This window comes from Theropithecus gelada, chromosome 7b (genome assembly GCF_003255815.1).
Source record: "Theropithecus gelada isolate Dixy chromosome 7b, Tgel_1.0, whole genome shotgun sequence".
In the NCBI taxonomy this organism is placed as follows: Eukaryota; Metazoa; Chordata; class Mammalia; order Primates; family Cercopithecidae; genus Theropithecus; species Theropithecus gelada.
Genome location: NC_037675.1, coordinates 38,759,995 through 38,786,629, shown reverse-complemented (window position 1 = coordinate 38,786,629; position 26,635 = coordinate 38,759,995). Strand labels below are relative to the sequence as shown.

Here is a 26,635-nt window from a genome sequence, read left to right as displayed (position 1 = left end):
ATCTAATATTTAAACTCCAGATTTCTATGTATATTTTATAACAGAATGCTAAAAGTAAAGTGGTAGTTTCATCTAAATCCATTCCTAAATTTTACATATATACCTATATAACAATAAAAATATTAGTACCATGTTTATTTACAATATTTTTATTTATTACCTTAAAATTACTGAAGAATAAATATAATATTCCCCCCCCATAAGTGCACTCTTCTTTATTGGTATTTGTAATAAAACTTACCCTTATATCCTCAAAGTTTGGCATGACTGCTAGTTACAACCACAAGCTAAAAAGAACTTTAGTGCTTTATATTTTTGTTTTGATCAGTTTATCAGAATAAACTTATGCAGAATTCATGGTAATCATTCATGTAAAGATATTGTTTTCTGTGGGTTTCTCTATATTTTTTTGAGATTAGATTTAAGGAAGAAATCAGGGAGGCCCTCCTTGGGAAAAGCTATGGTTGAATAAGTAGAAGGTAGCCAGATAAAAGGAAGTTAATTTTTTTATGTTAGGTAGGGTTTAGGTTTGATACAGTAGTAAGGAAGGAGCTATTGCAACTTCTTGGGTGATGAAGTAATGAAGAATAAAGAAAGTTCAATGAATACAGAGCATTCCATCCAACCATCTTGGTAATCTGAATTTCCTGTACAGTATTTCCAGAAAGTGGTCATCACCTGGCTGAAACATGAGCAGGAGTGGAGAACTTGAATACATATAAACTCAACCAGTTTCTCTTTGAAAGTCTTCCAGTCCTGGAATTTTTGCTTGTTTCTTTATTATTGAATCTAACAACTTTCATCCACCAGTCTCAATTCGAACTTCGGGAACCATACAAGCACAATCTAGCTCTCAATTGTTTGAGAGACAGACAAATATTAGAATACAGTTTAATCCCCTGGGCCTGCTTTTCCCTCAGATACACATCCCCAGTCCTTTCAACTCTACCTTACATGACATGGTTTTGAAGTACTATGTTTAGTCATCTTCACTGCTTTCTTCCAAATAGTCTCTAATTTGTTAGAGCTCCTCCTGGGGTTGGACACCCGGATGTGAATATAATATCTGAAGTGTGATATAATCAGATCAGCCAGAAAAAAAAGATGGTATTTGTCAATGAATGCAAACTATGATTGCATGTGACTTCATCACAAAACTACATTACAGCCTAAAACAGTGAAGTTTTTCACATTTGCTACTAAATCTTGTCATCCCATATCTATGCACTTACTTTGTGGATCCTAAGGCTATCCTAATTAAATTTCATCTGAGATTTGACTAATCAAATCTTTTTTTAATTCTTAATTTTTGTGGGTACATAGAAGGTATATATATTCATGGGTACATAAAATGTTTTGATACAGGCACACAATGCATAATAATTACATCATGGAAAATGGAGTATCCATTCCCTTGAACATTTTTCCTTTGTGTTACAAACAATCCAATTATACTCTTTTAGTTATTTTTAAATGTACAATTAAATTATTACTGACTGGCCGGGCTCAGTGGCTCACGCCTGTAATCCTAGCACTTTTGGAGGCCAAGGCGGGTGGATCATCCGAGGTCGGGAGTTCGAGACCAGCCTGACCAACATGGAGAAACCCGTCTCTACTAAAATACAAAATTAGCCAGGCATGGTGGTGCTTGCCTGTAATCCCAGCTACTCAAGAGACTGAGGCAGGAGAATCATTCAAACCCAGGAGGTGCAGGTTGCAGTGAGCCGAGATTGCACCATTGCATTTTAGCCTGGGCAACAAGAGTGAAATTCCGTCTCAAATAGATAAATAAATACATACATACATACATACATACATACATACATACATACTGACTATAGTCACCCTGTTGTGCTATCAAGTATTACGGCTTATTCATTAAGTATATTTTTTTGTACCCATTAACCACTCCCACTTCACGGCCATCGAGCCTTCCTTCCCAGCCTCTGGTAACAATCCTTATACTATCTATCTCCATGGGTTCAATTGTTTTGATTTTTAGATCCCACAAATAAGTGAGAATCTGTGATATTTGTCTTTCTGTACCTGGATTATTTCACTTAACATAACGATCTCCAGTTCCTTCCATGTTGTTGCAAATGACTAAATCTCTCTCTCTCTCTTTTTTTGTTTTTTTTGAGACAGGACCTCAATCTGTAGCCCAGGCTGGAGTGCAGTGGCAAGATCATGATGCACTGCAGCCTCAACCTCTTGGGCTCCACTGATCCTCCTACCTCAGCATCCCAAGTAACTGGGGCTACAGGCATGCACCATCAAGCCTGGCTAATTTTTGTATTTTTATAGAGATAGAGTTTTGCCATGTTTTCCAGTCTGATCTCAAACTCCTGAGCTCAAGCAATCTACCCGGCTAGGCCTCCCAAAGTATTGGGATTACAGGAATGAACCACTGTGCCCAGCCTCATTCTTTTTCATGGCTGAATAGTATTCCATCATGTGTATATACCACATTTTCTTATCCATTCTTCTGTTGATGGACACTTAGGTTGCTTCCAAATCTTGGCTGTTATGTGACCAGTGCTGCAACAAACATGGAAGTGCAGATATCCCTTTGATATACTGATTTCCTTTCTTTGGGGTATGTACCCAGCAGTGGGATTGCTGTACCGTATGGTAGTTCTATTTTTAGTTTTTTGAGGAACCTCCAACCTGTTCTCCATAGTGGTTGTACTAATTTACATTCCCATCAACAATGTATGAGGCTTTCCTTTTCTCCACATCCCGGCCAGCATTTGCTATTGCCTGTCTTTTGGATATAAGCCATCTTGACTGGGCTGAGATAATATCCCATTGAAGTTCTGAGCACTTTTCATATGTCTGTTTGCCATTTGTATGTCTTCTTTTGAGAAATGTATATTCAAATGTTTTGCACATTTTAAAATAAATTATTAGATTTTTTTCCTACAGAGTTGTTTGAGCTCCTCATATATTCTGGTTATTAATTCCTTGCAAGATGGAGAGTTTGCTAATATTTCTCCCATTCTGTGGGTTGTCTCTTCACTTTAATGATTGTATCCTTTGGTGTGCAAAAGCTTTTTAACTTGATGTGAACCCATTTGTTCATTTTTGCTTCAGTTGCCTGTGCTTGTGGGGTATGGCTCAAGAAATATTTGCCAAAACCAATGTCCTGGAGAGTTTCCAATTTTTTGTGGTAGTTTTATACTTTGAGGTCTCAGATTATTTAATCCATTTTTATTTGATTTTGTCTATGGTAAGACATAGGGGTCTAGATTCATTCTTCTGCATACGGATATCCAGCTTTCCCAGCATCATTTATTGAAGAGGCTATCTTTTCCCCAGCATATGCTCTTGACACCTTTGTTCAAAATGAGTTTACTGTAGGTGTGTACTGTATTCTGTTCCATTGGTATATGTGTTTGTTTTTATGCCAGTATCATGCTGTTTTGGTTTCTATAGCTCTACAGTATAATTTGAAGTCAGGTAATGTGATTTTCCTCTAGGTTTTTTGTTTTTGTTTTTATTTGTTTGGGGTTTGTTTTTTGTTATTGTTATTGTTTGTTTTGTTTTGTATGGTTTTTGGTTTTGTTTGCTTAGGATAGTTTTGGTTATTCTGGGCCTTTTTGGTTCCATATAAATTTTAGCATTGTTTTTTCTATTTCTGTGAAGAATGTCATTGGTATTTTGATACAGATTGCATTGAATCTCTAGATTGCTTTGGATAGTATACACATTTTAACAATATTGGTTCTTCCAATCCATGAACATGGAATATCTTTCCATCTTTTGGTCCTCTTCAATTTCTTTCATCAGTGTTTAATAGTTTTTATTATAGAGATCCTTCACTTCTTTGGTTAATTCCTAGGTGTTTTGTAAATGACACTACTTTTTACTTCCTTTTCAGTTTGTTCACTGTTGGCATAGAAATGCTACTGATTTTTGTATGTCAACTTTTTATCCTGCAACTTTACTAAATTTGTTTATCAGTTCTAATAGTTTTTTGTGGAGCCTTTTGGTTTTTCCAGATATAAGATCATACCATATGCAAACAAGAATAATTTGACTTCTTCCTTTCCAATTTGGATGCCTTTTATTTCTTCCTGTTGTCTGATGGCTGTAGCTAGAACTTCCAGTATGATGTTGAATAACAGTGGTGAGAGAGGGCGTCTTTCAGGTGCTTCAGATCTTAGAGGAAAGGCTTTCAGTTTTCCCCATTCAGTAAGATACTAGCTGTGGTTCTGTCATATGTGGTTTTGGGGTTTGTTTGTTTGTTTGTTTGTTTGTTTATTTATTTATTTTTGAGATGGAGTCTTGCTCTGTTGCTGAGGCTGGAGTGCAGTGGCGTGATCTCAGCTCACTGCAACCTCCGCCTCCCAGGTTCAAGCAATTCTCCAGCCTCAGCCTCTTGAGTAGCTGGGCTTACAGGAACATACCACCATACCCAGCTAATTTTTGTATTTTTAGTGGAGACGGGGTTTCTCCATGTTGGCCAGGCTGGTCTCAAACTCCTGGCCTCAGGTGATCCACCTGCCTCAGCCTCCCAAACTGCTGGGATTACAGGTGTGAGCCACCTCACTGGTAAAAACCATATGTGGTTTTTATTATGTTGAGGAATGTTCCTTCTATACCCAGTTTTTGAAGGTTTTTCTTCTTGTTGTTCATGACGGGATGTTGAATTTTATCAAATGGTTTTTCAGCATCAATTGAAATGATCATAAGGTTTTTGTCTTTCATTCTGTTGACAGGATGTGTCACATTAATTGATTTGCATATGTTGAAGTATCCTTGCATCCCAAAGTGGGATTTATCCCACTTTGTCATGAATGATCTTTTTAATGCATTGTTGAATTCAGTTGGCTAATATTTTGTTGAGAATTTTTGCATCAATATTAATCAGGGATATTGGCCTGTAATCCTGTGTGTGTGTGTGTGTGTGTGTGTGTGTGTGTGTGTGTGTGTCTTTGTCTGCTTTTGGTATCAGGATAATACCTGATACCAAAGTTTGGAAGCATTCCCTTCTCCTCTATTTTTCAGAATAGCTTGAGTAGAATTGGTGTTAGTGCTTTCAATTCCGCAGTGAAGCCATTCGGTCCCAGGCTTTTCTTTACTGGGAGACTTTTTATTATGGCTTTGATCTTGTTACTTGTTATGGGTCTGTTCAGGTTTTGGATTTCTTCCTGATTCAATCTTAGTAGATTATATGTGTCCAGGAATTTGTCCATTTCTTCTAAATTTCCCAATTTATTGGCATATAGTTGCTCATAGCAGCTACTAATGATCCTCTAAATTTCTGTAGTAATGTCTCCTTTTTCATCTCTGACTTTATTTGGATCTTCTGTCTTTTTTTCTTAGTCTGGCTAAAGCTTTATTAATTTTGTTTAGCTTTTCAAAAAACCAACTTTCTTATTTCATTGATCTTTTGTATTGCTTTCTTCATTTCAATTCAATTTATTTCTGCTCTGACCTTTATTCTTTGCTTCCACTAATTTTTGGTTTGGTCTGCTCTTTCTTTACTAGTTCTTTAAGATCCATCATTAGATTGTTCTTTTGAAGTTTTTCCTCTTTTTTGATGTAAGCACTTATAACTACGAACTTCCCTCTTAGCACTACTTTTGTTGTATCCCACATGTTTTGGTATGTTATGTTTCCATTATCATTTGTTTCAAAAAAATTTTTCAATTTCCTTCTTAATTTCTTCATTGACTTGCTGGTCATTCAGAAGCATATTGTTTAATTTCAATGTGTATAGTTTCCAAAATTATTCTTGTTACTAATTTCTAGTTTTATTGTATTGTGTTGTCTTTTGTTTGTTTTTGTTTGTTTGACAGAGTATTGCTCTGTCACGCAGGCTGTAGTGCAGTGGCACAATCTCGGCTCACTGCAACCTCCACCTGCTGGGTTCAAGCAATTCTCATGCCTCAGCCTCCTGAGTAGCTGGGATTACAGGCATACACCACCACACCTGGCTAATTTTTGTATTTTTAGTGGAGATGGGGTCTCAGCATGTTGGCAAGGCTGGTCTTGAGCTCCTGACCTCAAGTGATCCACCCACCTTGGCCTCCCAAACTGCTAGGATTACAGATGTGAGTCACCACACCCGGCCAGTTTTACTCTATTGTGGTCAGAGAAAATGTTTAATATTGGTGTTTTTTTTTTAATGTTATCCACGTGCTAAGGAAAAGAATGTGTATTCTGCAGCCATTGGATGAAATGTTCTATAAATATCCATTAGATCCACTGCTCTATAGTGCAGATTAAGTCTGATGTTTCTTTGTTGAATTTCTGTCTAAAAGAGTTGTCCGATGCTGTAGGTGGGATGTTGAAGTTTTCAGTCATTGTATTGGAGTCTCCCTCTTTGACTCCCTAATATTTGCTTCATAACTCTGGGCACTCCAGTGTTGGGTGCATATATAATTAAAACTGTTATATCCTCTTGCTGAATTGACCCCTTTATGATTGTATAGTGACCTTCTTTTTCTCTTCTTCTTATAGTTTTTTTCCTGAAATCTATTTTGTCTTATATAAGTATAGAGATTCCTGCTCTTTTCTGGTTTCCATTGGCGTGGAATATCTTTTTCCATCCCTTTATTTTCAGTCTATGTGTGTCTTTGTCTTTATAGATGAATTGCATTATTTGTAGGCAACAGATCAATGAGTCTTATTTTTTTTAATCCATTCAGCCACTCTATGTCTATTGATTGGAGAGTTTAGCCCATTCACATTCAATCTTATGACTCAAGAGTAAGGACTTTCTCCTGCCATTTTGTTATTTGTTTCCTGGTTACTTTGTGGTCTTCTCTTCTTTCCTGTCTTCCTTTTAGTAAAGTTGGCTTTCTTTGGTGATATGATCTAGTTTCTTGCTTTTTATTTTTTGTGTATCTGTTGAATGATTTTTGTTTTGAGGTTATCATGAGGCTTCCAAATACTGCCTTATAGTCCATTATTTTAAACTGAGAACAACCTAACACTGTTTGCATAAACACACAAACAAGCAAGCAGAAAAGAAAAATAAAACGAATAAAGCCTCCACACCTGAACTTTATTCTCCTGCTTTTTAACTTCTTGTTGTTTCTATTTATATCTATGGTACCGTCTATATCTTGAAAAGTTGTTATAGTTATTATTTTTTATTGGTTAATCATTTAGTCTCTCTACTTAAGATAAGTTTACACACCATAGTTATGGTGGTATAATATTCTGTTTTTCTGTGTACTTAATATTACCAGTGAGATTTGTACCTTCGGATTATTATTTATTCCTCATTATCATGCTTTTCTCTCTGGTCAAAGTACTCCTTTTAGTATTTCTTGTAGGACAGGTCTGGTGTTGATAAAATGCCTCAGCTTTTGTTTGTCTGGGAAAGTCTTTATTTCTCCTTCATGTTTGAAGGATAATTTCACCAGATACATTATTCTAGGGTTAAAGTTGCTTTTATTCAGCACTTTAAGTATGTCATGCTACTCTCTCATGGCCTGTAAGGTTTCCACTGAAAAGTCTGCTGCTGGACTTATTGGAGCTCTATTGTATGTTGTTTCTTTTCTCTTGCTGTTTTTAAAATCCTTTCTTTATCCTTGACCTTTGGGAATTTAATTATTAAGTGCCTTGAAGTAGTCTTCTTTGGGTAAAATCTGCTTGGTGTTCTACAGCCTTCTTGTACTTGGATAGTGATATCTTTCTCCAGGTTTGGGAAGTTCTCTGTTATTATCCCTTTGAGTAAACTTTCTACCTCTATGTCTTTCTCTACATCCTCTTTAAGGCCAGTAACACTTAGATTTGCCCTTTTGAGATTTTTTTATAGATCTTGTAGGTATGCTTCATTGTTTTATTATTTTTTCTTTTGTCTCCTCTGTGTATTTTCAAATAGTCTATCTTTAAGCTAATTAATTATTCCTTCTGCTTGATCAATTCTGCTACTAAAAGACTCTGATGCATTCTTCAGTATGCCAACTGCATTTTTCAACTCCAGAATTTCTGCTTGATTCTTTCTAATTATTTCAATTTCTTTGTTAAATTTCTAAGATAGAATTCTGACTTCCTTATCTGTGTTATCTTGAATTTCTTTGAGTTTCTTCAAAACTGCTATTTTGATGTCTCTATATATTTTGAATATATGTCTATTTCTCCAGGGTTGGCCTTTGGTGCCTTATTTAGTTCATTTGGTGAAGTCATGTTTTCCTGGATCATTATGATACTTGTAGATATCTGTCTGTGTCTGGGCATTGAAGAATTGGGTATTTATTGCAGACTTTGCAGTCTGGGCTTGTTTGTACCCATCCTTTTGGGGAAGGCTTTCCAGATATTCAAAAGGAGTTGGGTGTTGTGATCTCAGCTGTATCTGCTTTAAGACGGGGTACCCCAAGCCCAGTAATGCTGTGGTACTTGCAGACTCGTAGAGGCACCACCTTGATGGTCTTGAACAAGATCTGGAAGAATTCTCTGAATTACTAGGCAGAAACTCTTGTTCTCTTCCTTTACTTTGTCCTAAACAAACAAAGTCTCTCTCGCTCTCTCTCTGTCTCTCTCTCTACTGAGCCAACTGGAGTTGGGGATGGAGTGACACAAGCACCCCGTGGCCTCTATTCCTAGGAGTGCACTGGGTCAGATCTAAAGCCAGCACAGCTCTGGGTCTCACTCAAGGCCTGCTATAACCACTCCCTGGCCATTACCTATGTCTGCTCAAAGACCTAGGGCTCCACAATCAGCAGGTGGCAAACCAGCCAGGCCTATGTTATTTGTGGCAAATTTGCTCAGGCCCCGGGTACAACCAGAGGTGCCACCCAGGAGCCAGGGACTACAGTCAAAAACTTTAGACGTCCATCTGGCATTTTATTGTACTACAGCTGAACTGGCACTCAAACTACAAAATGAAATCCTTCCCACTCTTCCCCCGACTTTTCAAAAGCAGAGGAGCCTCTCCTTGTGGCCACTGCCATCTCAGGCCCACAGGGAGTATTGCCAGACTCCTGCCAATGTTTCCTAAAGGCCTAAGGGCTCTTCAGTCAGCTTGTGGTAAATGCTGCCTGGCCTGGGACTCATCCTTCAGAAGAGTGGGCTCCCCTTTGGCCTAGGGCAGGTCCAGAAATGGTGTACAAGAGCCAAGTCCTGGACTCAAGGACCCCAAGAGCCCACTTGGTGCTCTACTCCCCTGTAGCCAAGCTGGTTCCTAAGGTACAATACAAAGTCCTCTTTACTTTTCCCTCCCCTTTTTAAAGCCGGGGTCTCACCCTGTAGCCACCACAGCTGGGAATGTGCTGAGTCTCGCCTCAGACCAGCAAGTGTCAGGGTCTCACCCAAGGCCCTCAACTGGTATCCTTTCTAGTTATTCAGAGCCCAAGGACTTTTCAGTTAGGAGGTGATGAATCTTACAATTAGGTCCCTCTCTTCATGGCAGCCCAGGGCACGTCTAGAAATGTCTGGGAGCTAGGGCCTCGTGGCACTGACCAATGCCCTATCCTGCTGTGGCTGAGCTTGGTATCTAAGACGCAAGACAAAGTCTTCCCCACTCTTCCCTCTCCTCTTCTAAAGCAAAAGGAAGGAGTCTCTTTTGGAGCCATGACCTATGCAGCCTGGGGTTAGGGGAGGAGTTATGCCAGCACTCCTTAGCTGCCCTGGCTGGTGTCTCAGTAGGTTGCATGCCTCCCTAGTCCACTACCTCTGAGCCCAGTTCAACCCTAGGACTTACCTACGTGTTGCAGTACTTGTGGCCTACATTGCCCTTCAAATTTATTTGGGGCATCAGAGCATGTTAGCCTGTGGTGGCAAGGCTTTTAAGAAATCATGCTCCAACCATTGAGATCAGCTATTCCTCTCTGGCTAGGGCTCATTTAAATGCACCCTCTGTGGGCAGGCACCAGCTGAGTTTGGTTAAGTTTTGGTTTCTGCTATAACAAGACAGCAGTGAGTTCAATACTTCACACTTGCTGGCTCTCCCTCTCCCCAGGGCACAGAAACACTTTCTGCACCACCCCTCTGCTGCCAGCAGGTCAGGGCAGGGTGGTGTCGGCAATGCAAGACTATTTATCCTACCTCTTCAATGCCTCTTTCAGTGATATGAAGTTACAGTCAGGTTCTGTGTCCTGGTGTACTGGGCGGTGGAAGGGACAATCAGTGGAGCCTTCTATTCCACCATCTTGCTCCACCTCCTCCAGACATATCTTACCAGTAGCATTTTTGATGCTATCTACAAATTCAGTCAGCAAGTTTTCCATTTTCTCATCTGATATGGTTTGACTTTGTCCCCACCCAAATCTCATCTTGAATTGTAGTTCCTATAATTCCCTCATATTGTGTGAGGGACCCAGTGGGAGATAAGTAAATCACGGGAGCCGTTTCCTCCATACTGTTCTCATAGTAGTTAATAAGTCTCACAACATCTGACGGTTTTATAAGGGGAAACTCCTTTCTCCTGGCTCTCATTCTCTTCTCTTGTCTGCCACCATGTGAGACACACATTTCACCTTCCACCATGATTGTGAGGCCTCCCCAGCCACGTGGAACTGTGCGCCCATTAAACCTCTTTCTTTCGTAAATTGCCCAGTTTTGGATATGTCTTTATCAGCAGCATGAAAACAGACTAATACATCATCTAAACCATTAGGAAATATATTGAATTGGACACAGCCCTGCAGCAGTCCACGAGACTTTCATATACTAGTTGTGCATCCTTTGCATAACTAATTACAAATCCATTTAACAGTCCACCTGACCACAATCTCCTCTATAAAACCATCATTGGGAGGCTTTCATAAGCAGTTGCTGATATTCCAATGATAATAATAATAACTAATGTTTATTGAGTTTTCTGTGTGTCAGGCATTGTTCTAAGTGCTTTATATTGTAGCATCTACATATAATCCTCACAAAAACAATATGAGGTGGGTACTGTCGTTATCCTCATTTTAATACAGACATGTAGTAGAGTTCAGTACTTTGCCTAAGGTCACACTACTAGTAAAGGGTAAAGAGAGGATTCGGTCCTTGGACATCTAGTTGCAGAGCCTGTGCTCTTCCCACAATCCTCATGTTGAACACCAGGTCTGACATTTTTATGATGCTCAGTCTAGGAATTCTAGGAAAATAAATGAGGTCAGTCTTCCATGACTTACCTTAAGGGGCCCATACTCCAAGTGATTACCACTTCCTTTTAGAAGGGTTCAGACACAATTATTTTAATGAGTCATTTAATAATTCTAGAGTTTTGTCCAAGATCAATGCATAGATTGCAGAAATCTTAACCCTTACACTTAAAAAAAATATAGAAGTCATACTTGCAGTTGCCAGGCTCCAGGCATTGGCACCTCTCCCACTGCAGCAGCTCCCCAAAGCTGCTGCTGAAAGGTGCAACAAGCTTAAACTCATCTATCTGAGCCATCCAACAGGCTCAGATATCCAAGTTAACTCTTAAAATCTTTTACAAATCTTGGACTTTAAGTTTCTATTATGAATTCTTCTTTCTAAACTAAAGATCATTCTCCCTGTCAGATTTAAAAGACACAAAGCATAAGTTTATCAGCTTCCTTTTCTCTTTGTTATACTTCTGTTTATTTAAAACCTCAACCTTTTTCCAAAAATAAATTAAGGCAGCTCTGTCATCTCTTGTCATCACACTATTCATCCAAATGACAGAGTTATCTTTCTTTTTATTCCCCCTCTCTTTGCTCCAAAACTAACATCAAAAACACTTGTTTTTGTTCTTAACATTATTCATCGGACTAAACCCATTCTGGATCTCGGCTTTCTTGGTACAATTTTATAGCAACATGCCACCTTTATATTTTTATATGGATATGCATTTCTATGGATATTTTTAAAACTCTAAATGCAATAGATTACTCATACATGTTCTGTGAGAATTTGGGGGATTTAGGGCATCTCCATACCTGTTAAACTTCCTTCAATTTATAATATCAGGTCATGAGATCATATCAATATTTTTAATGGACTTTTACTGACATTTTCTAAAATGTGCAACCATCCTATTATTGGCTTTGTGTCAGTTATTTATTCACAGAATCACTATTATTTCTATCTAACTTTCTTTTGTTCGTCATGATTTAGACAAAAATACTAATTACCTTCATTATACTAATGAGCTTCTAAGAGTAGAAATGGCCAATCAGGTAAGGATTGATCAAATTCTCACTTTTTCTGCTGAACAAAACCTTCCAGCATGTATCTGAGCAATTAAAGTCCTGCACTGTTCCTTTATCACACCTCTGTGCTACTTCTGTTTAATCATGTCAGAAAAGGTCTTCTTGTCTGCTTAATCCTCAACCTGGCCAGGCTTGCTGGAGTACGTTGTTCCTCATTCTGCTAGCATTTTGAGCAGAAATGCTATAAACTACCCTTATGGACTCAAATGTCCACATACAGTGCAAAGTTCATGGATAACAACTAATCTTGAGATGTTAACACAAATAAATAAACATATGATTCTTAGTGAAGACTTGGTGGGAATAGGTGCTATTTTTATGGCATTTCTAAAGGGTACCACAATATCCCACAACAATAAGGCATAATATTTTATTAGACATTCTCTTCTCCTCCCCTTGAAATATTTCTCATTTCAATTTAGAGTCTTGTAATCCATTCACCAAGTCACTCTGATCAAAACATTCTTCCTAGAATGCTTCTTAGAAACATCCAAATGCATGCTTTGTAAAGGGCATGACTGATGGGGTCAGTCACCAACCACAGGATAAGACCCTTGTCCCTGAAAGCAGTAGGGTATTTCCTCTGGTCAACTATTACTTGTGGATCTTCCTTATTACCTGTTATTCGTGGAAGACCAATAGGCTAGTGTCATACAGGATAAACCTGAGAAAACAGGGCTTAAGAAATGAAGAATAACCACTGCATTAATTCAGACATAAGGTCACCAGGACCCAGACTAGGATGGGGTAACTAGAAAAGAGAAGAAAAATATAGAAGCAATAACATTTGGGAAATTCCAAGCCTTGGAGATTGATTTATATGTAAACAGAAAGAGAAGAGGAAGGCCACAGACAAATCCCAGGTTTCAGAATTGGGAGTCTCCAGCAAAAATTGAAGAACGAGTAATTGCCAGTTGACCTCAGTGAACCGTAGTAGGAACATAATCATTGGTGGGGAGGGGAGGCGCAGAAGTAGAAGAACTGACCAGAAAGGCTGTTTACCCAAGAAGGGGCATCCATCTGAATCAGTTTGGGAGAAGATTTCTGTTGATAATCAAGATGACATGCTGTGGTTCAAGGAAAAGGGCCTTTTTTTAAATGCTAATAATATATCTATTTTTAAATAAATTTATTTAAGTAAAAAAAGTGACTCACAGTAACGAAAAGAATTAATACAACAATCCTCCCTTATCTGTGAGGCATATGTTCCAAACCCCAGTGGATGCTTGAAACCTTGGATAGTACTGAACCCTATATATACTATGCTCTTTCCCATACATGCGTATGGAAGATAAAGTTTAATTTATAAATTAAGCACAGTATAAGATTAACAACAATAACTAATAATACAATAGAACAATTATACTGTAATAAAAGTTATGTGAATATGGTCTCTCTCTCTCTCTCTCTAAATATCTTACTGTCCTACGTATATTCACCTATCTCCACACTGCAGTTGACCACAGCTAACTAAAACCTCGGAAAGTAAAGCCATGGATAAGAGGAAACTTAAACCCTACTGTAAAGGCAGGGTGATGTGCAAATATGAAAAAAAAATTATGTAAACAATAGATTCTCACAGTAGAAAAAGACCCAGGGGTTAGTATGAACTTAAATTAGGTAAAGTTATAAAAGCTATAAAGTTCACCAAGTTCTATTTCCTGGACTACAATTCCTGACTTCCTCGAGATGGTAACTAGAAGATTCTTGGCCAATTTCTAAAAGACCTAAAAATTCCCTCCCTCCTTGAAAATCTGTTTTCTTTCCCCAGAGTTGCAATTAGGGTTGACACTAGAAATCCTCAAAAAACATGTTCTCTTTTCCTAAATGGGCAACTTGCACTTCTGAGGCCCCCTTTTCAGAGTGAACACACCATCACCCCCACCCCCAGCCCCATACCTTGGTCCTTGCCTGGGCCAATTCTTCACACCTGCACATCCTCAATTCTCATAATTCTTAGGTGTTTCCAACATAAATAGTTTCTTACCGTTAAAGACACCCGCTTGGCTTCTTTTGAATCACTTGTGGGCTGTCCATCTTCCAAAGGTTTACTTAATTCCTCTGCTGGCTGAACTTGCGAAATTTCCTGAGGTTTAAATACTGTGCTTTCTACTTCTGAGGTTCCCCATTCTATATCCTCTTGTTCAATCTGGAGAATACTTGACATGGCTTCAGGAAGTTCCTTATGCATACTCTGTTGGAAAAAGTAAATGTGCGAGAATGCTTTTTTTTTTTAATTGGTCCTTCTAGGCTTTTCAGTGATGCAACAGATTCTATCTGACAACAAGATGAATATGAAAATGCACGCTTGAAACTAAGCACAGGTGATAAGTTTCCTCTGAAGATTTAGAAAGAGAAGCTCAAATTGACTTAAGAAAAATGTGAACGCCGGCAAATTATTTTCCTCAGCCCTTGTCTCAAAACTACAGCTACCCCACAGTTGTTATGGGTAAAAGATGGCATACAATACCAAATACTATGAAATTTTCTTTATTATGCAAGAAGGTATAGCTAGACCAAGAAATTTAATTTTGTAAAATAGAACTTTAATCTTGAACTCATGCTGGTTCTTTTTTTTTTCCATATCACAAGTCATCAAGCAGGAGCTCATGCTTTTATAAAGCTACTGGATGGTGTTATGGAAAGATTAAGAACATGTTTTTAACCAAATGGGACTGAATTCAAATCCGGGATCTGTTAATTAATAGATGTTTGACCTTAGCCAAGTTACTTAAACTTTTTTAGCTTCATTTTTGTCACTGGTCATCAGGATAGGCTATGCCCAACTACCCCCCCACCCCCCAAAAAAAATAGTGGTTCAACACACTGGGACAGTGTGTTGACTACAAATCAAAGTGGCTCTTTAGGGCAGGCATACTTCTTATGGTAGCTCAGCCATCTAGGCTGCTTCCAGGTTGTAGTTCCTTCATACCAAAACACAGCTTTTATGGTCACCACAGAACAGTGACCATATCACTTTCCTTCGCACCCCATTGGCCACAAACAGCTACATGACCCCATCTAACTGCAAGAGGGTGGGGGACATTTGAATATTTAGCAGGGAGCCATTCAGCCGCTCCATTGGCTTGACTCACATCTTTACAAGGGATATATCTTTTTTTGTATTTAGTTTTTGTGTGTGTCCTCTGCAAGCTGAGGAAGAATGAAGCCAATAGTGACTCAGTCCAAGTCCAAAATCTTCAAAGGTAGGGAAGCTGACAAGGCAGCCTTCAGTCTGTGGTCAAAGGCCCAAAAGCCCCCAGCAAACCACTAGAGTAAGTCCAAGAGTCCAAAGGCCAAAGAAGATGGAGTCTGATGTCTGAGGGCAGGAGGGATGGATGGAAGCGTCCATGACCAGGTACCAAGTTGAAAAGTATTTTATCTCTAGAGAAGTGGGTCAGCTTCCTTATAAAAAGCCAGAGGCCAGAAGAGGTCCAGTGATTGCCTGTAAATGTCAATGCTTAGGGAATGGTTCCAGCAGAATTACAAATAAATTAATATTTTTGTTTAACTCTTTATTTTAAATAATCAAGATGGTATCTAAGCTAGATACCTGATTGTTGGCCTTTTTCACATTTTCCTTCAGAATGGTATCTTTCCTTATACTTTACATGAATGTAGTGAATGGTATTAAGTTTATTCTATTAATGAAGATTTCTATTTTGCTAAATCTAACTGATATTGTATTTTCAGTTTACTATACCTGTTAGAGGCGTTGAGGTCAGAAGGTTTGATATCTGTTTGTAAACAGTGTCAACTAGAGGCAGCTACCCTAGATGTCAGTCTTAAGTCCACAGCATATATGGTAAGGCTTCCTAATTGATATATCCACATACTATTACAAAGGGCTACTAGTACCATCTCATGCTGGGTCATGAGGCTAGTAATAAGAATACAAAGGAGAAAAAGATATGGCCTGAAAGCATCTCAAACTCTAGGAGTTCAACCATTTGGGGTAACTCTAACATTACAGGATTCATAGCTTTTGTGAAAAGAAAAAATTCCATGCACTTTCTGAACATGATATGCTAACCTAAAAATGAAATATGATCACAATTTTATGTATGCGGGGGTCATATTTTCAGGAACCAAAGGAGCTTGTAATTTAATGGTAACATTTTATGAATTCTTTGTAGAGGAACTGACCATCAGGTTATCACTTTTCTATGTAAACGTGAGTTTCTATACACTGGGAGACACTTCCCATTCACAAGGAATATGTTCCAGATTGCTTTGAATCCAATGGTTATTTTACTAATGATGGATAAAAATAAATATTTATTTCCACAACAAATTTCTGTCACCAACTGTCCACATTTCTCAACCAAATTCTCCCCTCGCAATGCTTTTAACAATTCTTCTAGCTGAATACAGACAAAAGTAATGCTTTCTTAGAAGCTAACAATTTTTAATTAATTATCCAACTACCTTCTAGATCTAAATGTCTCTAAATCAGAATTGTTAAAATCTTCCCCTTCTTAAAAGAGTTTGGGGCCTTAGCTCAGAAGGTCCATGGTAGCCAGCAACAGTGAGCCAAAATGGCCCAAGACTCCCAGTGTGGTATCGAGTTAGATGTTCTCACAGGTAAACACACTTCTAAAATACATCAGAGAAATTTTTTTAACTCTCTATATAAACATTCAAGCAACAGAAAGCATGCTGTTACTTTAACAGAGGCAAGGAGGATTTTTATTAAAGCTTTACCGTTTGTGATTCCTCAGCACCCATCTGAAATCTATGCTCTGCTTGTATCTCAGGTGTTTCTGCTTGCATACTTGATGTTTTGCGGTACATTTTTCCCATTAAAGAAATATCCTTGAATAAGAAAAGGAAGCAAAGTGATGCAAATTTTTTAAATCATTGAGGCACATTATTCATTATACTAAAATGCTAGTCAATTCGGCTAGTAAATGAGAAATAGAGAAATATAAAGTAGTCAATAACACATGGTAAATAAATAAAAACAATAAAGGCAGGGTGTAGTGGCTCATGCCTGTAATCTCAGCACTTTGGGAGGCCAAGATGGGTGGATCACCTGAGGTCAGGAATTGGAGACAAGCCTGACCAACATAGTAAAACCCCCATCTCTACTAAAAATACAAAATTAGCCAGGCATGGTGGCGCATGTCTGTAATCCCAGCTACTTGGGAGGCTGAGGCAGGAGAATCACTTGAACCCAGCAGGAAGAGGTTGCAGTGAGCTGAGATCATGCCATTGCACTACAGCCTAGACAACAAGAGGGAAACTGTTTAAAAAATAAATAAATAAATAAATAAATATAAAATATTTTTATCTATGTTTTCAATTTCACGGCTTTTTGCTGGTCTCTATAAATATATTTTTAGATTTAACAAGATAGGTAATATTAAGTCAGATGCTATAAAATAATGCTATTAAGTCAGATTCTATAAAACATTGCACAAGAAAGATAAAATCAAAACTAAAATTTAATGCAACCAAGGGCAAGAAGGAGTATGCTTAAAACCTCACCAGATGGACTGTTAGTATCATTTTTACCACAGCTAGTGACAATTGCAATGATATACTCTCTACTCAGTTGAAATGGCAAGAAGATAGTACACTCCAATTACTAACAATGATCTAGGTATTAACAGACCCAGGTTCTGTCCATCCAAACTGTAAAGCCACAAATCAGGCATCAACAGGCACATTATTTTGCTTTCCTTCCCCTCAGTCTTAATACTTTTTAAACAGGCATTCAATAACATGACTTTTTTTGAAACAGACTTGCTCTGTCACCCATGCTGGAATGCAGTGGTGCAATCACAGCTCCCTATAACCTCAAACTTCTGGGCTCAAGCATTCCTCTCACCTCAGCCTCCTGAGTGGCATGGACTACAAGTGCATGCCACAACACTCAACTAATGTTTTTGCTTTTTTGTAGAGATGGGGTATCTCTACATTGCCCAGGCTGATCTTGACCTCATGGTCTTAAGGAATCCTTCCTCCTTGGCCTCCCAAAGTGCTGGGATTACACAGCCATGAGACACTGTGCCTGGCCTACATGAATTTTTAAGGTCCCTTTTTCTTCTAGCCTTTTAGTAATGTCAACAGCAAGATTCAAACTCCCATTGTACCTTAAAACTCTTATTTTTCTACTTTTTATTTGCTTTATTAAAAGGATCTAATTCAGGCCATTGGCTTCTACTTCTGTACTCTGGTTATAAATAACTATAAAACTGGACAAAATATTACAGCAACTATTTTAGGATTTGACAACAGGCAGTGCAGAACTGTGATGACAGAGAATGGAAACTAGGTAAGAGTTACAATTACCTGATTTCTGCCTGACACAATTTCCAGAACATGGCACGAAAAGGCAGAAACCAAACAGAGCCCAAGTATCTTACTAAATTGAAGAGACAGAAATCAGATGAGAGGAAGACAAAGGGGCTAGAATTTGTAAGGAACAGTGTGGAGATGAGGGCACTGCACAGACAAAGAGCTCCAGAAATTGGCATAGGGTCCTTGAGTCTTTGGCTGAAAGTCTGCCCATGCAATGGGGAAACCCGTGAGGCTAGACAAAGAAACCTTGCCAGGGAAGAAAACAATTACCAAGGAGCTGTAAGCCACAATTCCCAGAGCCCACACAAGGTTGGGATTCATTAGGTCTCCCACCAGACATGCAAGATACATGGTACATTCATTATAAAGGCCAAAAGGATCATCCATTAGTAGTAATGCTAAATTAACCCTTGAGTAAAGACTTCTGTGGACGTTAACAATGCTTTAAAATAATTCTTGAAAAAAATCAAGCTGCTCTTCAAGTAACTTAACTGCCTATCATAACAAACTCTAACACTCTTTAAAGGAAGTCAATAAAACCCAATGCAAAATTCATAATGTCCAACATCCAATCAGAAGTTGCTGGTCACATGAAGAAGCACAAATATGTGATACATAACCAAAAAGAAAATCATACAAAAAGACCCAGAAATGACATACATTTTGGAATTAGCAAATAAGGATCTTAAACTTCTAATATAAATATTATAAGTGTTCAACATTAAATAAAAGTGTAAGCAAAAAAAGGAGCAAACTTAAGAAACAGAATTAAATGTGACATCTATAGATAGAACATACATCATCTAAAATAAAATTCTCACTGAGTGGCATTAACAGAAGAGAAAGACATTGCAGAAGAAAATGTCAGTTAACCTGAAGCCTTATCAACAGTAACCATGCCAAATGAACCACAGAGCAAAAGAAAACTAAAATAAAATGAACAAATACTCAGTCAAACATATATTTAATTGGAGCTCCAGAAAGGGATATGGAGAGTGACTGAAAACATTCACACACAAATGGCCAAAAATTTTCCAAATATCATGACAACTACAAACCCCCTAAGTTCAATGACCTCTGAGCAGAAACACACAAAGAACACTGCCCAAAGTTCACTGTCCTCAGAATAATAAAAACCAGTAATTCTAAAAAATATCTTTATTTGTAAATGAATATGATTACACATATACAGAAAATCATAAAGAATACAAAAAAACTTACTAGAGCTAATAAACTAATTCACTAAAGTTGTAGGGTACAGGGAAATTATATAAAAATAAGTTTTATTTCCAAACAATGAACAATCTACAAACAAAATTAAGAAAACAATTCCATTTAAAATGCCATAAATGAGAATAAAATACTTAGAAATAAATTCAACCAAAAAAGCACCAAACTTGTATAAAATATTCCTGAAAGAAACTAAAGAAGTCCTAAATGAAAGGAAAGGCATCCCATGTCCATGGATTGAAAGACTTAATATTGTTAAGATGGGAAGACTCCCCAAAGCTATCTACAGATTCTTTGCAATCCCTATCAAAAACCCAAGGGCCTTTTTTTCAAAACTAGAAAAACTGATTCTAAAAGTCAATGGAATTCAAAGTTCCCCTGAATAGGCAAAACAATCTTGAAAAGGAAAAATAAAACTGGAGGACTCACACTTACCTATTTCAAAATTTACTATCAAACTACAACAATCAAAACATGTAATACTAACATAAGGATAGACATCTAGATCAATGGAATAAATGTGAGAGTCCAAAAATAAACTCATCCAACCCATGGTCAATCAACTTTTGACAAAGGTGCCAAAAACAGTCAATGGGAAACAAATATACTCTTCAAATGGTGCTGGGGCAACTGGATATCAACATGCAAAAAAAATAAAGTTGGCCCCCTATCTCGTATGATATATAAAAATTAACTCAAAACGGGTCAAATACCTGAATGTAAGACCTATAAACTGTAAGATTCTTAGAAGAAAACATATGAATAAATCTTCATGACCTTGGATTTGGCAATAGCTTCTTAGATATAACAACAAAAACATAAGCAACTAAAGAAAAAATAGACAAATTGAATTTTACCAAATTTAAAACTTCTGTGCATCGAGGACACTATGAAGAAAGTAAAAATGTAACCCATTGAATGGGAGAAAATATTTGTAAATCATTTGCCTGACAAGGGTCTAATATTAGGAATATATAAGAAAGTCTTAGAAGTCAACAAAAAGACCAAAAAAATTAAAAATGGGCAATGGATTCCTGGCTTTGAAGTTAATAATACTCTTTGGCAATAACACAAGCAGTTTTTAAAGCAGAAAAAAACAACAGAAAGAAGCTTCAAAGGAAATACCCTGATTATTCAGCTCAAGAATTTCACTCCCTCCCTCTTCCTACTAGTCGTAAGTGTCCTGGCCACCACTATCTCTGACCATGATCCTCTAACTAATCATTCTTTAGTGTCAACAACTTTGGCATTTCTCAATTAAGCATTTCCCAAACAAGAAAAGCAAGTTTTTTAGTCTCAGAGTCACTGTCATTAATATCACCATGCAACAGAAAATTGTCTAGTATTCTTTCCTTTGAAAGAGTTTTGACACTAACATACAAGAAGAATATTCTGGAAGTCATAGCACTAATTCTCTGTTGTGAATTATAAAACTCTGTGAATTATTTGGCGAAAGTGAGGATATACTCACAGGAGATAGACAACAAATTTTCATTTCTATATAGTCAAAAAATGGGCAAAGTATTTTTGACATTTCTCCAAAGAAGATATGCAAAAGCCAACAAGCACATGAAAAGATGACCAACACAAATAATCAGGGAAACGCAAATCAAAATCACAGTGAGATACCACTTTATACTCACTAGGATGGCTACAATAAAAAAAAGAAAAAGAAAAAGAAAATAAGACTTTACTAGGATGCAGAGAAACTAGAATCCTTGTACGCTGCTACCAGGAATGTAAAATGGTGCAGCCACTGTGGAAAGGTTTGGAGGTTCCTCAAAAACTTGCATACTATTACCAATTGACCCAGCAATTTCCCTTTTAGGAATATGCCCAAAAAAACTGAAGGTAGGTATTTCAGTAGATATTTGTACATCGATGCAGCACTATTCACAATAGCCAAAAGGTGGAAACAAGCCAAATGTCCACTCACGGATGAATGAATAAACAAAATTTGGTATATCCCTACAATAGAATACCATTCAACCAAGAAAAGTAATGAAGTACTGATGTATGCCATGATGTTGGATGAATCTTGAAAACATTATGATAATTGAAAGAAGTCAGACACCACAGGTCATAAATTGTATGATTCCATTTATATGAAACATCCAGAATAGGTAAATCTATAGAGAACAAAGCCAAATTGTTGTTGCCAGGGCCTGAGGGGTATGGAGAATGGCGAATGACTGTTTAATGTGTATAGTGTATCCTTTTGGAAGGATGAAATGGTTTTGAAACTAAATGAAGGTGATGGCTGCTCAACATTGGAAATGTTGATGCCACCGAATTGTGTACTGTAAGATGGTTAATTTTACATTATGTGAATTCACCTCAGTGTAAAAAAAAGTAATTGGATATGATGAGCACTTGAAAATAGTAGGTACACAATAAATGTCATTTCCCTGCTCCTTAGACATTTTTAACTAATATAGCAGTAAAATTTATACGTGATAGTTACTACATTGCCCAACCCAACGACATAAGGATTTATTTTTGTTTGTCTATAGTCTAGTAAAGCCAGAGAAATAAACTTCACACTTGACATTTAAAAAAGACACGTAGGGAGGCAGAGGTTGCAGTGAGCCGAGATATCTCACCATTGCACTTCAGCCTGATAACAGAGCGAGACTCTGTCTCAAAAAAAAAAAAAAAAAAAAAAAAGACATGTAATGTAAAAAAATGTTTTATTGACTACAATAATTTTGTTAGTGTTTGATCTAAAGTTTAATAGCAAAGAAACACAAATGGATGTAGAGGTAACATGTGAGAGTAAAAATAATGTGATTTATTCAACATTAGGAAATCCATTAATTTATAAGTCAAATGTACAAACATACAATGATCTTCATGGTACTCTCAAGTGAAAATCACATGGAAGGTGGAATGATAACGTGGTTGAGCACACATGCTCAGGTTTTGGTTTCAAATCTTGACTCGGTCACTTTAGGATATTCTCAAGCAAATTACTCAACCTCTCAATTTTGTAAAATGGGAATAATATTAGCACATACCTCATATGCTTATTATGAGGATTAAATGATATAATACATGCAAACAGAAAGTGTCTTATACATAATAATAGTTTTTGTTCATGTTAAAATAAAAAGCGAAATAAGGATCCCTGGGGGGGGCAGAGCAAGATGGCCGAATAGGAATAGCTCCAGTCTCCAACTCCCAGTGCGAGCGACACAGAAGACCGGTGATTTCTGCATTTTCAACTGAGGTACTGGGTTCATCTCACTGGGGAGTGCCGGACGATCGGTGCTGGTCAGCTGCTGCAGCCCGACCAGCGAGAGCTGAAGCAGGGCGAGGCATTGCCTCACCTGGGAAGCGCAAGGGGGAAGGGAATCCCTTTTCCTAGCCAGGGGAACTGAGACACACAACACCTGGAAAATCGGGTAACTCCCACCCCAATACTGCGCTTTAAGCAAACGGGCACACCAGGAGATCATATCCCACACCTGGCCGGGAGGGTCCCATACCCACGGAGCCTCCCTCATTGCTAGCACAGCAGTCTGTGATCTACCGGCAAGGCAGCAGCGAGGCTGGGGGAGGGGCGCCCGCCATTGCTGAGGCTTAAGTAGGTAAACAAAGCTGCTGGGAAGCTCGAACTGGGTGGAGCTCACAGCAGCTCAAGGAAACCTGCCTGTCTCTGTAGACTCCACCTCTAGGGACAGGGCACAGTAAACAATAACAAACGCAGCAGAAACCTCTGCAGATGCAAACGACTCTGTCGGACAGCTTTGAAGAGAGCAGTGGATCTCCCAACACGGAGGTTGAGATCTGAGAAGGGACAGACTGCTCAAGTGGGTCCCTGACCCCTGAGTAGCCTAACTGGGAGACATCCCCCACTAGGGGCAGTCTGATACCCCACACCTCACAGGGTGGAGTACACCCCTGAGAGGAAGCTTCCAAACCAAGAATCAGACAGGTACACTCGCTGTTCAGAAATATTCTATCTTCTGCAGCCTCTGCTGCTGATACCCAGGCAAACAGGGTCTGGAATGGACCTCAAGCAATCTCCAACAGACCTACAGCTGAGGGTCCTGACTGTCAGAAGGAAAACTATCAAACAGGAAGGACACCTACACCAAAACCCCATCAGTACATCACCATCATCAACGACCAGAGGCAGATAAAACCATAAAGATGGGGAAAAAGCAGGGCAGAAAAGCTGGAAATTCAAAAAATAAGAGCGCATCTCCCCCGGCAAAGGAGCGCAGCTCATCGCCAGCAACGGATCAAAGCTGGACGGAGAATGACTTTGACGAGATGAGAGAAGAAGGCTTCAGTCCATCAAATTTCTCAGAGCTAAAGGAGGAATTACGTACCCAGCGCAAAGAAACTAAAAAATCTTGAAAAAAAAGTGGAAGAATTGATGGCTAGAGTAATTAATGCAGAGAAGGTCATAAACGAAATGAAAGAGATGAAAACCATGACACGAGAAATACGTGACAAATGCACAAGCTTCAGTAACCGACTCGATCAACTGGAAGAAAGAGTATCAGCGATTGAGGATCAAATGAATGAAATGAAGTGAGAAGATAAAACAAAAGAAAAAAGAAGAAAAAGAAATGAACAAAGCCTGCAAGAAGTATGGGATTATGTAAAAAGACCAAATCTACGTCTGATTGGGGTGCCTGAAAGTGAGGGGGAAAAGGGAACCAAGTTGGAAAACACTCTTCAGGATATCATCCAGGAGAACTTCCCCAACCTAGTAGGGCAGGCCAACATTCAAATCCAGGAAATACAGAGAACGCCACAAAGATACTCCTCGAGAAGAGCAACTCCAAGACACATAATTGCCAGATTCACCAAAGTTGAAATGAAGGAAAAAATCTTAAGGGCAGCCAGAGAGAAAGGTCGGGTTACCCACAAAGGGAAGCCCATCAGACTCACAGCAGATCTCTCGGCAGAAACTCTACAAGCCAGAAGAGAGTGGGGGCCAATATTCAACATTCTTAAAGAAAAGAATTTTCAACCCAGAATTTCATATCCAGCCAAACTAAGTTTCATAAGTGAAGGAGAAATAAAATCCTTTACAGATAAGCAAATGCTTAGAGATTTTGTCACCACTAGGCCTGCCTTACAAGAGACCTTGAAGGAAGCACTCAACATGGAAAGGAACAACCGGTACCAGCCATTGCAAAAACATGCCAAAATGTAAAGACCATCGAGGCTAGGAAGAAACTGCATCAACTAACGAGCAAAATAACCAGTTAATATCATAATGGCAGGATCAAGTTCACACATAACAATCTTAACCTTAAATGTAAATGGACTAAATGCTCCAATTAAAAGACACAGACTGGCAAACTGGATAAAGAGTCAAGACCCATCAGTCTGCTGTATTCAGGAGACCCATCTCACACGCAGAGACATACATAGGCTCAAAATAAAGGCATGGAGGAAGATTTACCAAGCAAATGGAGAACAAAAAAAAGCAGGGGTTGCAATACTAGTCTCTGATAAAACAGACTTTAAACCATCAAAGATCAAAAGAGACAAAGAAGGCCATTACATAATGGTAAAGGGATCAATTCAACAGGAAGAGCTAACTATCCTAAATATATATGCACCCAATACAGGAGCACCCAGATTCATAAAGCAAGTCCTTAGAGACTTACAAAGAGACTTAGACTCCCATACAATAATACTGGGAGACTTCAACACTCCACTGTCAACATTAGACAGATCAACGAGACAGAAAGTAAACAAGGATATCCAGGAATTGAACTCATCTCTGCAGCAAGCAGACCTAATAGACATCTATAGAACTCTCCACCCCAAATCAACAGAATATACATTCTTCTCAGCACCACATCGTACTTACTCCAAAATTGACCACGTAATTGGAAGTAAAACACTCCTCAGCAAATATACAAGAACAGAAATTATAACAAACTGTCTCTCAGACCACAGTGCAATCAAACTAGAACTCAGGACTAAGAAACTCAATCAAAACCGCTCAACTACATGGAAACTGAACAACCTGCTCCTGAATGACTACTGGGTACATAACGAAATGAAGGCAGAAATAAAGATGTTCTTTGAAACCAATGAGAACAAAGATACAACATACCAGAATCTCTGGGACACATTTAAAGCAGTGTGTAGAGGGAAATTTATAGCACTAAATGCCCACAAGAGAAAGCTGGAAAGATCTAAAATTGACACTCTAACATCGCAATTAAAAGAACTAGAGAAGCAAGAGCAAACACATTCGAAAGCTAGCAGAAGGCAAGAAATAACTAAGATCAGAGCAGAACTGAAGGAGATAGAGACACAAAAAACCCTCCAAAAAATCAGTGAATCCAGGAGTTGGTTTTTTGAAAAGATCAACAAAATTGACAGACCACTAGCAAGACTAATAAAGAAGAAAAGAGAGAAGAATCAAATTGACACAATTAAATATGATAAAGGGGATATCACCACCGACCCCACAGAAATACAAACTACCATCAGAGAATACTATAAACACCTCTACGCAAATAAACTGGAAAATCTAGAAGAAATGGATAATTTCCTGGACACTTACACTCTTCCAAGACTAAACCAGGAAGAAGTTGAATCCCTGAATAGACCAATAGCAGGCTCTGAAATTGAGGCAATAATTAATAGCCTACCAACCAAAAAAAGTCCAGGACCAGATGGATTCACAGCTGAATTCTACCAGAGGTACAAGGAGGAGTTGGTACCATTCCTTCTGAAACTATTCCAAACAATAGAAAAAGAGGGAATCCTCCCTAACTCATTTTATGAGGCCAACATCATCCTGATACCAAAGCCTGGCAGAGACACAACAAAAAAAGAGAATTTTAGACCAATATCCCTGATGAACATCGATGCAAAAATCCTCAATAAAATATTGGCAAACCGGATTCAGCAACACATCAAAAAGCTTATCCACCATGATCAAGTGGGCTTCATCCCTGGGATGCAAGGCTGGTTCAACATTCGCAAAT

The 26,635-nt window shown here is 38.3% G+C and overlaps 1 protein-coding gene across 1 annotated transcript in view; it reads right to left on the bottom strand.

Annotated features, from left to right (window-relative positions):
* TTC6 (tetratricopeptide repeat domain 6) overlaps positions 1–26,635 on the bottom strand; it is a 226,017-nt gene that overhangs the window by 125,087 nt on the left and 74,295 nt on the right. Inside the window, exons 4-5 of the mRNA XM_025392893.1 lie at positions 16,833–16,943; positions 14,116–14,322 (exon numbers count right to left, since the gene is read on the bottom strand). Of these exons, the coding sequence (XP_025248678.1) occupies positions 14,116–14,322; positions 16,833–16,943 (318 nt within the window). The remainder of the gene's footprint in view (positions 1–14,115; positions 14,323–16,832; positions 16,944–26,635) is intronic.